At 35.2% G+C, this 15,298-nt stretch overlaps 1 protein-coding gene across 5 annotated transcripts in view; it reads right to left on the bottom strand.

The window, feature by feature from the left end:
- LOC145683499 (phospholipid scramblase 2-like) overlaps positions 1–14,307 on the bottom strand; it is a 289,918-nt gene extending 275,611 nt beyond the window's left edge. For 3 of the 5 annotated variants that reach the window (XM_081754836.1, XM_081754839.1, XM_081754837.1), the window contains exons 1-2: positions 14,170–14,307; positions 4,908–4,976 (exon numbers count right to left, since the gene is read on the bottom strand). In XM_081754836.1, coding sequence (XP_081610962.1) covers positions 4,908–4,938 — 31 coding nt within the window. In that variant the 5' untranslated portion in view covers positions 4,939–4,976; positions 14,170–14,307. Of the gene's footprint in view, positions 1–2,508; positions 2,707–4,907; positions 4,977–14,169 lie in introns of those variants that run through there. The other 2 variants (XM_081754838.1, XM_081754840.1) reach the window with 2 other exon arrangements.
- Positions 14,308–15,298: the final 991 nt, after the last annotated feature.

Genomic DNA, 15,298 nt, shown 5'->3' with positions numbered 1-15,298 from the left:
GGTAGATTTTGGAATCTTTCTAAGTGTGTTGTTTGTTTATCTGAGAGGATTACAGGATGTGCAATAGCGAATATTTCTCATATAATAATTACGAGTCCTAGAACAGCAACGCAGGAAATGAATGGTCCTACACTTGATATTATGTTTCATGTAGTATGAGCGTCGGGGTACACTGAGCATCGACGAGGTATACCTCTAAGACCTGGGAAATGTTGAGGGAAGAATGTGATGTTTACTTATATAAATATTGGGAGGAATTGGATTTTAAATCATATTGGATTCATTGTTGTTCCTCTGAATAAAGGAAATCAGTGAATAATACCTGCTATGTTAGTAAATACAACTCCTATGTGTAGTAAATAATGGGACTGTGGTACAACGTGGTAAGTATCGTAGAGGACAATATCTAAGAGATAAATTTGCTAACATAACTCCGGTAAGACCTCCTACAGTAAATAGGAAAATAAATCCTAAAGTTCATAGAATTGAAAGAGAATAGTTTATTTGTGCTCCGTGAAGAGTAGCAATTCATATAAATAGCTTGATTATAGTAGGCACAGCAATGATTATAGTGGCTGCAGTAAAGTAAACTCGAGTATCAATGTCTATATCTACAGTGAACATATGATGAGTTCATACAATGCATCCTAAAAATCCAATTCCTAGTATTGCATACATTTTACCTAATACTCCAAAGGTTTCCTTTTTACCACTTTTTTGAGTTACAATATGTGAAATTACTCCAAAACCTGGGAGAATTAAAATACATTCTTCTGGGTGTGAAAGAATAAGAATAGATGTTGGTAGAGAATAGGATCTCCAACTCCAGAAGGCTCAAAGAAGGGAGTATTAAGGTTTCGATCAGTTGAAAGTTTTGTAATGGCTCCTGTTAGGACAGGAAGGGATAATAAAAGTAGGACGGCAGTGATTACTACAGATCAAACGAATAAAGGTATTCGTTCTAAGATTATCTCAGTAGTTACCATATTAATTACGGTTTTAATGAAGTTTACTGCTCCTAGAATTGATGAAACTCCCGCTAGATGAAGGGAGAAAATGGGAAGGTCCACAGAGTCCCCAGTGTGAGCTATGGCTATAGAAAGATGAAATGCTGTTCACCCTGATCCTACTTCATTTCTACAATTCTTCCAGTTAAGAGTAGGGAGAGTGAGGGAGGAGCCAGTCAGAATCTTATTTAAGCGTGGAAAGAACATATCAGGCTCCTAGTATGAGAGAAACTAATCAATTACCAAATTCACCAATCATAATAGGCAAAACTATGAAGGAAATTATAATGAATGTATGGGCAACATTATAGACTTGGTCATCTCCAGACGACTAAGTTCTGCTCGAATAAGCGAGCTGAGGGAGGTACCCACTATTCCTGCTCAAGCACCAAAAATTAGATATGTTGTACCAATATTTTTATGATTTGTAGAAAATAACCATCGCTGTAAGTAAATAACTGAAGTGTTAGTTAGTAGATTGTAAATCTATTTATGGTGTAATAAACCTCCTATTAGGTCTTATGGTCAATATATTATGATGTTGGACTGCAATTCCCGAGTTGTATTTAATATACTAAGACCAAAAGAGTTCTCTTTTACTTGTGTCTTTGAAGGCAATTAGTACTTTTTCAACTTAAAGTCTAGTTAGTGGATATTGACTGTTGCTAGTAAAATAATTATACCTCTAGGTGATATGATAATAAATATTGATCTGATAGATGTTTGTTGATTTTATTAGCAAGGATGTTCATCTTTATCCGTAATGATTTAAGATGAAGGCTGCATAGGTGATTCGCATGTAGTAAAAACGGTAATTAGCACTATTATTACTATTAGGGTTATGATATTTGTTTAGCTGTTTTCATAATGATGATTCACTTTGGCAGAAAACCTAAGAATGGAGGTAAACCACCTAGAGATAGAAGGCTAGTGAAAATAGCTAGTTATGGTGCTATATCGATCTTGGTTGAAAAAGTTTGATTGATATGAAATATTTGGTATATTATGAAAAGAGTGACTGCTATTGCTGAAAGTGTGACTGCTATTGCTATTCTGTGTGCGTGGCCTCTGATTCGATTATCGATGGAGTACAGTTGAACGAAAAAAAAAAATGGCTACTATTCACTATAATCAATATGTTCACGTCTTCTTTAGCCACCAAAGTAGAAACGTGAAACTACGTCAGACTACAAAGTAGAAACGTCAAACTACAATCAACTAACAACCAATCTCGAACAAATATGGCACAAAAAGAGAATAAGCTATAAGTGAGCATAGGCAGTCTGCAAAATTATTTACTTGCACTTGCCAATCGGCTTATATAATATCTATGCATATGTTCAGAAATTTTATTTTTCTCTTAAAAGTTATAGGAGTATCAATGTAAATAATGAAGTACTTGTTTTGGAAGAGAGTGTTGACTACCTAAAAATAAAATAAAGTAAGCTTTGAATTATCTATATTTCTCTTATGAAAAAAGATTTATTTTGTTGAATCTTACCTATGTCATAAATATGCTTTCCTTTATTTCGTTTCTTCTCTAATTACTAGAATTCATAAATTAAATGTATAATGTGGCATACATAATTGTTTTTTTCTTCAATAAGTAATTCATATTTCCTTATTGCAATATCTGAGTCAGGAGTTCCTAGAATTAACTATAGTTATGTTTCTTACATATCAGGAAGAAATTTGTCTACTCCGTTTCGTTTTTACCACTTCTGAAATGGAAATAAAACCGTAATCTTATTTATTTCAGTTCAAATTGAATGTTTTCATATTTTGATTCCATATTTTATTTCTTACGGTGTCTTACGTAAATGTGTATTGCCATTGAGAGGAACTTCTGACATCACAGTGATGGATCCAGCAGGACTTTTTTTATTTATTTATTTATTTATTTATTTATTTATTTTGCTTCTTTGGTTAGTGTTGCTAAGGTAGTTGGTATTAAAAAAAACTCTACTAGTTGGTTACTGTTGTTAAGGTAGTTGGTAAAATTATCCTCTCTGCTACGATAATTCGCAAAATATTTTTCAGAATTGTAGCTCTTATCCGCACCATTCCAATCACACAAAGACGCTTTTCTCAACATAAATCTGCTTAAGGGAACAACCAGGACTTGAATTCACAGTAATGTATGTACCTATCTTCTGTCAACAGATTTGTGTTAAGAAACGTACCTTTTGGGGATTAGAATGGGGAGGATAAGAGCTATAGTTCTGAATTATATTTTGCGAATTATCCTAGCGGAGAAGGTAATTTTACCAGCTACCCTGGCAAGAGTAGCCAACATGCTCAGTTAAATCAGCCGAGTACAGAAGGTTATTTTTACCAAGTACATTTGCTACATTACCTAATTTTGCTCGCTTATTTTTACCATGTATTACTTGGTTGATTACTCCTCGGTTGAATTAGCCAACTACTCGGTTATATGTACGACAGTCAACTAACCGAGTAGCAATAAGTTGCAGTAACCGAGATCTCAGCATGCTCTATACTGACAACGCAACTTGGTTACCGGCAACCGAGTTTTGGCTGATTTAACCTCCAAAATTTTCTCAGTGTGGCACGCACAACTTTGGGATTTTTCTAGTAATAACATATCAAATGTAAACACAGTTGTCTTGTTCGGATCTCAGCAGAGCCTCTTCGTGACTCTCCCTTGTAAGATCAATCCCATAAAATAGTGTCAATGTAGCCCTTAATTTATTTTTCATAGCGAAATTTTATTTTCTTTATACTTCTATTTCCTTCTCTGTGATTTATGAAAACCATGAGAATGTTCAGGCATGATTCGACGAACAATTCTTATTAATAAAGCAATATTGTGATTGACAATTTTTCTCTCTTTTATTTTTCTTTCAATTCTCATTTCTCTCCCTTTCCTCGCCCGCTGAGATGCACAATCTCTAAATTTGAAGTCGTAAGCCCGGTCTGCAAGGCTACAAACCACATATATTGCAAGTTATATATATATATATATATATATATATATATATATATATATATATATATATATATATATATATATATATATAAAAGACTCTTTTAATCAGATATTAGATCTAACAGATATCAGTAGGTTTATTCGGTTTCGTTGGAACGGCAGTCACGAAATTCGGTTGCGTGTGGACTCTGTATTTACAAGTTGGGAAATTTCCGAACAATTGTGTGGATTAGGCTTTTCATCCATGAAGATACTAAAATTATATATTGTTTTTATAGAATTTAAAATATTTTATGTATTCCCAGCCAGGAAACCATATTTATGTTGAAAAAACATAATCATTTAACATACTTTTTTTTAAATACTTACAAGGAAAATCCATTTCTTATCCTATGTAAGTTATTTTTTAAGAAAGTCATCTTTCTTCTTTACTATTTTAATTCTTGACTTAGGAGAAGCTAAATTACAATCCTCGACGACAGAACGTTTTTCCTGTAGTTTTTATAGTCCGTTAGGAAACATGTTCTATGGGAAGTTAATAGTTGAAGGGTTGGATGCGAGAACCAGGTAATTACACTTTTTAAAAATATTCCAGAGCTGCCTACGTCTTGCTCTAAGTTCACAATGAACGGTGTATGTAGATACCTCCTTTGCATTAGAACACTAAATATAATTATCGGATCCACATGATTCTTACACTCAGTGGAGAGTAATTTTTTCCTACTCGGACATGCGAGAATCTCAAATCCGCTAGACAATGGACCTACTTGATTCTTGCACCCAACCTTTTAATTAATTCATGACGTACTCTATGTACGAAATTAAATATATGGAACAGAATTTCCTTTTAAAATCATCTATCACATTGGAAACGCAAGAAAATATACTCAATCTATTGTGGTGCGTCATATGAAAGACCTTTAAAAAATGAGGAACAAAACTGTACTTACCACTGAGCTCATTTGGCGGTAGTTGGGACATTTTTCACGATTTCAAATGCAGAAACGTTTCCTCGATCTCTGAAATAAAAATGGTTAATACATTCTAAATCATTTTATTGCAGTATTGGAACATTACGCATTAAATATTATTGAAATACCATGGGGAAAGGAGTGTTCTTGCGATGTTTAGCTTAAGGAAGTGGAAATGGATGAATTAAAATTTGAAGAGGATGGAAACTACGTGATTTGTGAACTGAGGGAGGATAGAAAACATTTAATTTTCCTTAGAAATGCAAATGAAAATATAAGAAAATATTTTTAAGTTTGGAAGAAGCCATAAGTAACTCCCTCGAAATGTACTAATAAAAAAATTGGAATAAAAAGTAAAATACTATACGATTATGCCCTATGACCAAAGTAAAATGGATGGTTAGTGACGGGATGGTAATGAAATAATAGCTCGGATATTAACTTGTTTGTGCTCGGTAATGTGTTTTTGCACCACTTCCTACTGTTCAGAACGTTTGTTAATAATTCCGCTTCTCTTTCCGGAAATGCATATATTGTGTACTGCTTGTGGTTATGAGAGACTTACGTCAAGTTGGCGACAACACTTGTAGCCACAACACTAATATTAACAAATTTTTTTGTGCTCAATATGTGCTAAGTTATGCTGCAGTTATCGGAATTTGTGCTTCATTAGTTACGGAACTAACTGAAATAGAAAGTTGGACGACAATTTGATGTCAAGTTAGCGAAAACATTGTGAAAAACAATTCCTACCACAGAGATATTAACAAATTATTTTGTGCTCAATTTGTGCTGATTTATCCTGAAATTATTACCATATTTTGCTCCAATAATTACAGAATGAAGAAAAAACAAAACAGGTTGGTCACCAAGATGATGTCCAGCTAGGAAGGGAAATACTACACTTTCGCGACCACCCTTTCTACACTTGAAAGAGAAAATTAATGCTTGCGATGGAATTGTCTCTCGATGCTTGTATTTGTGCAACACAAAGCAGGATTTGTGCTCGCACAGTTAATCACATATAAGGCATAAATGAAAAGTATAGGGAAATATTAAAATTTCAGCGACCACCCTTTCTACACTTGAAAGAGAAAATTAATGCTTGCGATGGAATTGTCTCTCGATGCTTGTATTTGTGCAACACAAAGCAGGATTTGTGCTCGCTCAGTTAATCATATATAAGGCATAAATGAAAAGTATAGGGAAATATTAAAATTTCAGCGACCACCCTTTCTACACTTGAAAGAGAAAATTAATGCTTGCGATGGAATTGTCTCTCGATGCTTGTATTTGTGCAACACAAAGCAGGATTTGTGCTCGCACAGTTAATCATATATAAGGCATAAATGAAAAGTATAGGGAAATATTAAAATTTCAGCGACCACCCTTTCTACACTTGAAAGAGAAAATTAATGCTTGCGATGGAATTGTCTCTCGATGCTTGTATTTGTGCAACACAAAGCAGGATTTGTGCTCGCACAGTTAATCATATATAAGGCATAAATGAAAAGTATAGGGAAATATAAAATTTCACCGACCACCCTTTCTACACTTGAAAGAGAAAATTAATGCTTGCGATGGAATTGTCTCTCGATGCTTGTATTTGTGCAACACAAAGCAGGATTTGTACTCGCACAGTTAATCATATATAAGGCATAAATGAAAAGTATAGGGAAATATTAAAATTTCAGCGACCACCCTTTCTACACTTGAAAGAGAAAATTAATGCTTGCGATGGAATTGTCTCTCGATGCTTGTATTTGTGCAACACAAAGCAGGATTTGTGCTCGCATAGTTAATCATATATAAGGCATAAATGAAAAGTATAGGGAAATATTAAAATTTCAGCGACCACCCTTTCTACACTTGAAAGAGAAAATTAATGCTTGCGATGGAATTGTCTCTCGATGCTTGTATTTGTGCAACACAAAGCAGGATTTGTGCTCGCACAGTTAATCATATATAAGGCATAAATGAAAAGTATAGGGAAATATTAAAATTTCAGCGACCACCCTTTCTACACTTGAAAGAGAAAATTAATGCTTGCGATGGAATTGTCTCTCGATGCTGGAGTTTGTGCAGCACAAAACATAAACTGTGCTTGTACAGTTAACCAGATTTAAAGCATTAATTAAAACTAGTGGAAAATAGCGAAATTTCAGCGACCACTTTTTCTAAGCTTGAAAAATGATACTAATGGCTGCGATGGACTTCTCCTTCGATGCTTGTACTTGTGCACCACAAACGAGAATTTGTGCTCGCACAATTTACCAGATATAAAGCGTTAATAAAAACTACAGGAAAATATCGAAATTTCAGCGACAACCTTTTCTAAGCTTGAAAAAGAAAACTAATGGTCGTGATGGGCTTCTCCTTCGATGCTTGTATTTGTGCAGCAGATGACAGAATTTGTGCTCATCCAGTTAATTATATATACGGCATAATTAAAAAGTAAAAGAAAGGGTGAAATTTGAGCGATTTTCCTTTTTCGATTTGAATGGCCAAACTGATAGTTGCGATGGACTTATCCGTCGATACTTGTATTTGTGCAGCAGAATTCGTGCTCACGCAGTTAATTAGATATAGAGCATTAATAAAAAACAGAGAGGAAAAGTGAAACTTCAGCGACTACCCTTTTTCTACTTGAATAGCCAACCTGGTATTTGCGATGCACTTGCCCTTCGATACTTGCATATATGCAGCAGAAACCAGAATTTGTGCTTGCACAGTTAAAACGGTTGTATTTTTGTGTGTTTCTTTGACAGTTATATTACTATCAGTTTTACTTAGTTTTGATTACTGGAAGTCTTTACGTTTTCATAACTTTAACCCGAGAACTACCAAGCGGGTCCATTGGACCCGTGATTATACTTTTCAATATTTTTATTCTCTTCCTGAAAGTTAATTTGTTGCGCTGTATTTGTTTTTTTCATACAATAAAGCAATGTGAAAATCTCATAAAATTACTCCATATCCTCGATTCTTAATTAGGGTCCATTGGACCCGAGTGGTAGAACATGTGTGTAAAAATGTATGGTAGTTGCAGGATTAAGCTATATTGCCAACTTTATTATTAATTATCATATCTTCGAAACGGTTTGAAATAGTTGATTGTTGTAAATGGCTTCATGATCTCTACATTTTTTCAAGATGTGACACTTATGTCAACACTTTTTTGAAATAAAGCTCTTTGAAAAAGTTTAATGTTTATTTCTTTGTAACTTTCTTTCAGTTTATTAAAAATACGTCATAATCTGATGGTAGTATTGGGCACTAAGGCCCTTTCAAAGTGTTGCTCTATCTGTCTCACTTGCGTGGTTACCCTTGTAGAGACCTCCAAAGCTGAGACGTTTTGGATATTTGGATACTGTAGCATGCTTAGTTTGGAACACTGAACATGTTTTTATTTTAAGTGTAGATTTGAAATTTGTAATAACCTGACGTAGTGTTATTCTAAAAAATAACACTTTATACTGTGTTGGAAACACTGTTGAGCTGGTAACTATGTATTGCATTTGAGAACATGTGCCTGTTTCACATCTATATGGATCCACCACATTATTGCTAATATCATTTTTTTATTTCCGATGCTTGTACTTTTATGAACGCCTTATATCTGGTTAACTTTGCGAGCACAAATTCTGCTTTGTGCTGCACAAATACAAGTATCGACAGGCACTTCCATCGCAACCATTAATTTTCGCTTTCAAGTGTAGAAAGGGTGGTCGCTGAAATTTTAATATTTCCCTCTACTTTTTATTAATGCCTTATATCTGGTTAACTTAACGTGGGTTCCTGTCACCACGGCATGGCGAGTCCTCAGGTTGCGGATCGAGGAGAAGACCTCTAGATATAGAGGTTAGCTGCGAATATACTAAATAAGCAGTCACGGACAGCCGACTAGGAGTGGTCCTCCAGCTTGGGGGTTTGAGTAGGGCTAACAACCTCATCCTGTAAAAAAAAGCACTTGTTCAGAAATATTCACAAAAGCCTCGGACAAGGACTGATAACTTGGCACGACCTCAGCAAAAGAAAATGAACATGAGATTTGGAACATGGAATATTTGGAGTCTTTATAGGGCAGGTGCGTTAAAATCCGTAACGAGTGAGTTAGAGAAATACAGAATGGACGTAGTAGGAGTTCAGGAAGTTAGGTGGGAAGGAAATGGATCTGTGAATTCCGGAAATTTTACGTTCTTTTATGGGGAAGGAAATAAAAATCACCAGTTAGCCCATATTCAATTAGCCAGAATTCACACGATAGTTACATTTCTGCGATCCCTTCCAAATACTCCTTAAATTCGAGTTACCCAACTCATTATTTATTTTAATTTACGAATCCTATCCTCTCTCGAAATTAAAACCAATTTTATAAGTTAGACAATAATTCCCCCAAAGATAAACTCTAGCGAAAACTGTTCCTCTTATTCTGAGAAACATAAAGAGGAAAAACGCGCTCCATCACTTTGGAGGATTCCTTTCAGAATGCCTTAACTTGAAAATCCGCCTCTTTTTATAGCTGTTGAGCAATTCTCGATCAAAGGAATCTCTTGCGGGGAGCGGGGACTATGAGTTTACCTCACCCAAGAAAAATTTCTTCTCCTAATTCAAACTACAACGTTTCACGTTCCCCTGAGAAGTGTTTCCAACTATAGTTTCCAATTGAATACAAGAAATTTACAAAATTAAAAAATATTAATATGGATAAGTACACATTAACATAAACTATATATACACAATATATACACTACTAAACTATTAACCAGGCCTGGTACGTCTTAATCTACTAATTATTTATTACTAACATACACAAATTATAAGAAATACAGCAAGGTGTGCCTTGCATTCTATGAGGACATAAATTTGTAAAATCCAGGGAATAAAGTCTTACTTGGTTTTACAATGGGATTGTAAAAGTTAGGAAAATATATCGGAACCTCATCTCTTTTATTTATAATATGAAGAAATAGGAAATTGGAATTGTGTTCTTTCCCATAAGGAAATTGAGGTGATATGTGAGGGCAATGTATATACAAAGTGCCACAAAGTTGTGCCATATAAGGTATTTGTTTTATGTCTCATAGTGTTTACAAACCATGCCTCTTTGTGCGTACACCCACCATTGATGATATACGTGCTTCCTACGGACGTACCCAATCGCTTCTACTCGGATCTCCCTGCTATTCCCCTTCTCTGACAAGTTGTTATGCGTTTTAAAATTAATTCGTGATTTGTGCACGGTATGTTTGGCGCCATACGTACATACGATGTAGTTATAGTGACTCTTCCTAAACTAAGTCTGCATCCAGTAATGCTACCCCTCTCTTAATAAACACTAAGGCAGCAAGAATGCATTCTTCCGAAGAGAAGTATTCCTTTATGTTACAATGTAGTAGAGTAAGAAGTATTTTCGCTTCTGTCTTTGAGTTGCATATAGGAATCCGTCCCCAGTCCAGGCTCTAGAAGTTTATTCACATACTGTAACAAGATGTTGGATATATTATTAGTTGGAAACATGAGAAGGGAAGAATTCACTTTTTTTCGTTTTTCAGAACAGAGCGTAACTTGCAACACTTAAAATTTAGAGGTTAATAATTTTGCGAAGTAATGCATTTCACGCGATTAATCATTAAATACAGACGACACGCGAATAATATTTAGCGAAGAGTAAAGAAACTATTAAAATAAGAAAATATATTTACCATTAACAGCTAAAAATGAACAACGAAAGAGAATAGCTCTAGGTAAGGTATACTAAAACAAAAGCAAAATATGCCATTTAGTAGGTAAGTAGGGGTTAAGTGCTAGACGAAATTTAGTATCGCAGGACCAAGTTTAGAAAATTTACCGGGTGAATTGGACAATTTACAGTATCTTGGTTTGTGATTAAAAATGAATGAAAGTCAGGTGAGGGGAATAGTAGAAGTTAAGAAGGTGTTTGTTGCTGTTAGTTGCTTTTGACATTATGAATAGTACTGCATGTGGAGGAGCAAGGGGCTGTTTGGTGGAGAGATGCATTTGTTATGGTTTAATGTCGCTAAAGGCAATGTGGAAATGGCGCGTATGCCAAGATAGTGTCATACTGTATTTGAGTTTTATCGAACTGTAACTTCACCTAACGTATCTTAACAAACATAACCTACTAAGTTACCATTATGGCAGTGTATTTCTGCATATTTTCCAGAAACTGTGTTTTATGTTTACAAGTGGACAGTTACTAGTATAACAATCAAAAGTGGTATTGAAGTTAGAATCATTCCAAACATACCCGTTATTACAACCTTCGCTCACATATTTACTCATCGTCGCTGACAAGCCTGCTCCCTTCTGACAAACCCCCGCGCTATAGAACGAGCTTACAAGCTTCACACGGCTCTGGCTCGATTATATAGCATTCGTGCTTTTCAGTAGCGTACGCAGGAATTTATTTCGGGAGGGGTACAAACTCAATATGAGGGTATTTTACACTAAAATTCCTCAAACTGCCCCTAAAATTAGGCTAAATTTGGTCAAAAATCGAAATTTTGGGGAGTTCAGACCCCCAGGACCCACCCCCTGCGTAGTCCCTGGTGCTTTTTAATGAACTCCTACTACAGGTTGACCATAGTTTTATATCATATATCCTGAAGGCGTATTTATACGGAAATAATAATTATATACGTGCAGTTTTACTGACTGGATCCATATTATAAGTAGTAGTAGTAGGAGGAGGAGGAGGAGGAGGAGGAGGGGAGGAAGAGATGTAGTAGTCGAAACGGGTTAGAAATCCCGTAGGGGCTGGTTGGGTTCTGGTCTAGACATAAAATGTGCAAATTAAAATTTCCCTAATTTTTTTCTGTACATTTTACGATCTGTGGATCCGTATAGTAAAACTGCACCATTTTATATTCCAAATTTTGAAAGTTTGTACGCTTTTGTTTTAAAGGTAACCTACTTCTAACGCAACCTAACCGAACCTAACGTAACGTAACTTAACGTGACGTAAATTCATTTAACCAACTCTAATAGGTCTTACTGCCCTTTCACATTATCCGGCGATTTTCCAGATCCGTTTCCGGCGAATTGCCGGACAAGGTAGAAAGACATTGCAAGCAATGAAGCTCTTCACATATGTGCGGTGGTCGCCGGACATTTATCCGGCGAGCAAAAACAGCCGGATCTCCCTGCTAGAATCCGGCGCAACAAATCGCCGTGTATAGCCAAGCGGGACATTACAAGCAATGAAGCTCTTTACATATACGCGGCAAACTGCCGGATGGGTGTTGGGGGAGGAAGCAAGTGTTGCCAGGAAAGAGTAGAGAGTGGCTGCAATAATATGGATGAGTGTGTTTTACGTATATAAAGTATATATATATATATATATATATATATATATATATATATATATATATATATATGTGTGTGTGTGTGTGTGTGTGTGTGTGTGTGGAGTGTGTTTGTGTATGTGGTTATGTTCTAGCCTAGTACACCTGTAGTATTTTTAACCAAACTTGTTACATACAATATATGGGAAAAGATGCCATCTGAAAATAATCGAAAACGACAGATACTACCGGAGTGTCTAATCCATAGGTCGTTGATTAAAGAGTCCAAATCAATATAAATTATTTTTTTCTATGTAATAGAAGATTGGGAGAAATAAATGTCCGAGTAGGACTGGACAAATGAGCTTGTAATTCTATAAATTTGTGGTGCCCCAAAATTGAAATATACACTATCAAATATTTCAGCAATATTATACATTTAGTAATAATACCTTTATGTACTTTCGCAAAGCAAGAGAGAATTCATGATGTGATATTTGATAAATATATCGTACCTTATATATTTTATAATTATCTTTTACACTTCTATGGTTGTAATTTCTTGAATAGTCCTTTGAATACAGAAACTAGAGCAGTGCTTTAAAGAGACTTGAATCAATAGTCGGAAAGCTTAAAATAAAATAAACCCGAAATAATAATAATAATAATAATAATAATAATTAATAATGCCCACAGATTAGCCTTGGGCTCAGTGGTTGTGTTGACTTTGGATTCTGGCAGTGGCGGATCTAGCTCGGGACCGGGGGGCCTAGACCCCACCAGTTTTCAGGCTGACGAAAATAATTTAAGCTATTATTTATATATGTTTGAAACTTTATAGTAAACTCATGATATACTTCTCATAGTCTGGGATCTGGCAGCCTCCCAGTTTTTAACTTCTAGATCCGCCAATGGATTTTGGGATAGATCTCAACCACCTACTATCCTCAAAGGACTTTATCCTGGTTTTCCCAGTCACAACAGGTGAATACCGGGATCGTATTTTAAATATCCAGAATCTGGCGGCTATTTTGCTCAAGTCTATCAATTGTGGAAACAGTAGCCTATAGAAAAATCTCCCTCAAGTTACCACTTCTCTAAAAAAGGGTGAACCCATATGTGTCTCTGACTTTTTTCTGTCTATTTTAACAAGGCGAGTAGAAGATACTTTTTGCATCTGTTAATTGCAACCACCACAATACGACAAGAGTCACAAGGTTTTGTTTCTTCAGTTGCATAGCAACCCTGATTGGATATTTTTCATCCACGGCAAAATGCTGGATAATATGAAAGGGTACACTTCTCATCCGGCAAACTGCAGGAAACGGAGCCGGCAAATCGCCGGATAATGTGAAAGAAGCCTTAGTATTTTTTTGGAATTTCTTGATATTCGGCAATACAATACAAATGCAGAAAACAGATTCATATGAGTCTTACCAGGGACAGTCATCTGTGGAAGATTAGCCGAACTAACTCTTGCCGTGTTGTTATTGTTCTCTGAAAAACTAAAAATGCAAATTTTCAAGCGTATTACTTTTACGTTGATTTTATTGAGAGCGGCACTTTGATATAACTTGCACCCATAAATTTTAGGATCCTGTGAGGGCAGTTGAGTACGTAGTTTGATTATGAACTTGTAATAGCATGAGTTGTATTGCATGCACAACTGTGATATTTCTGGCATGTTCTTGCACACATATATATGTGTGTCAAACACATTTCAATTAAGGTCGCATTGGCTTGATTTGATACTAACTCAGCATGTGCGATTTCGCTCTGACAAAAGCGTGATTACCCGGGTGAATCCAGGTTGGAGTCCTAGTGCATAAAGGTCTAGATTTGATGGTCAACATACAATTATCTCTTAAATCGTTTTAAAATCAAATTAATATGTGTAATTCCAAGCATGCTAATAATTGAAAAAATACACGTACCATGAAATATATTATACATTAGATCTTCTTCTCTTCCCGCCTATTAAATCAATAACACAAGTTATATTCATAATTTAAATCTTCAAAATACAATGTTTTACACTGATAATATTTACTCTATGACACAGATCACATAGCTCTATGATGTTTTACTTCTTTAACCACGGCTTCAATATTTATTTTTTTCATTCAGGGATTTTGACTTATCTGCTCGGGAATCTCTCCTCTGATCATTCTCAGCTTCGCTTTTCACTTCATAATATCTACGTAAAGTTCGTTATACTACTTGCAAATTTTCAGTTTGTACTATGCAAATTGTAGTAAGATATCATTTCCACTAAAAAGCAATTTCTCCAAATTAAAAAGTGAAACCTTCCAAAGTGAAACCAAAGTGAAACCTTCCAAAGATTTTACAGAAGTTTATTATATACTTTACACCATTATTTTGGAACTTAAAAATCCCAAGAAAGTGTTGGCAAAAATGTGTCGTATATTTCAAAGAGAAATTTTGCTTTGCTTGAATGGCTGACTAATGGCGTTTTTACACTTAGTCCATCTGTGGTCTATTCAGTTGAACTGACGTCACTTTCGACTGTGTAACCAGGATTTCGACGGAATCGACTATTGTTAGAAGGCGATTAATCGAGTAGCAATTGATTTGAAATACATTCTATTTTCTGCGGTCGATTTGATCATATTGCCCAGCAAAGACGACTGAGTTGCCTAGTGTAAACGGCTGATACCAAAAAAAGTTTTCAACGGAAAATAAAAGTGTCTTAGAAATGGCTCGTTTCGCAACAGCTGAGATGATATTAGTTCTAGAATTATATGAGACATATGAATGCTAAAGGAATACTAAAATGTTCTTTACAGGAATATTGCTACCAGAGAAACAACACTGGAAGCAATTATTCATCAAATAGGTTTAAAAATCACAACTGAGATTCTACAAATTAAAATTAAAAAATATTAGAACTACCTTGCAAAAGTAAGTGCTTCGAAAATGTCGGGAAAAGGTGAAAAAAGAAACATACCAATCAAACATAGCTTGGTTTCATGAAGCAGATCGTTTCTTACACTACATTATACAAGGACGAAGCTCCATCACTAACATGATAAGTATTTGTTA

Source organism: Thermobia domestica, chromosome 4 (genome assembly GCF_964235325.1).
Source record: "Thermobia domestica chromosome 4, izTheDome1.hap1.1, whole genome shotgun sequence".
NCBI lineage: Eukaryota > Metazoa > Arthropoda > Insecta > Zygentoma > Lepismatidae > Thermobia > Thermobia domestica.
The sequence above is the reverse complement of the archived record's forward strand: the minus strand, read 5'-3'. Positions and strand labels throughout refer to the sequence as shown.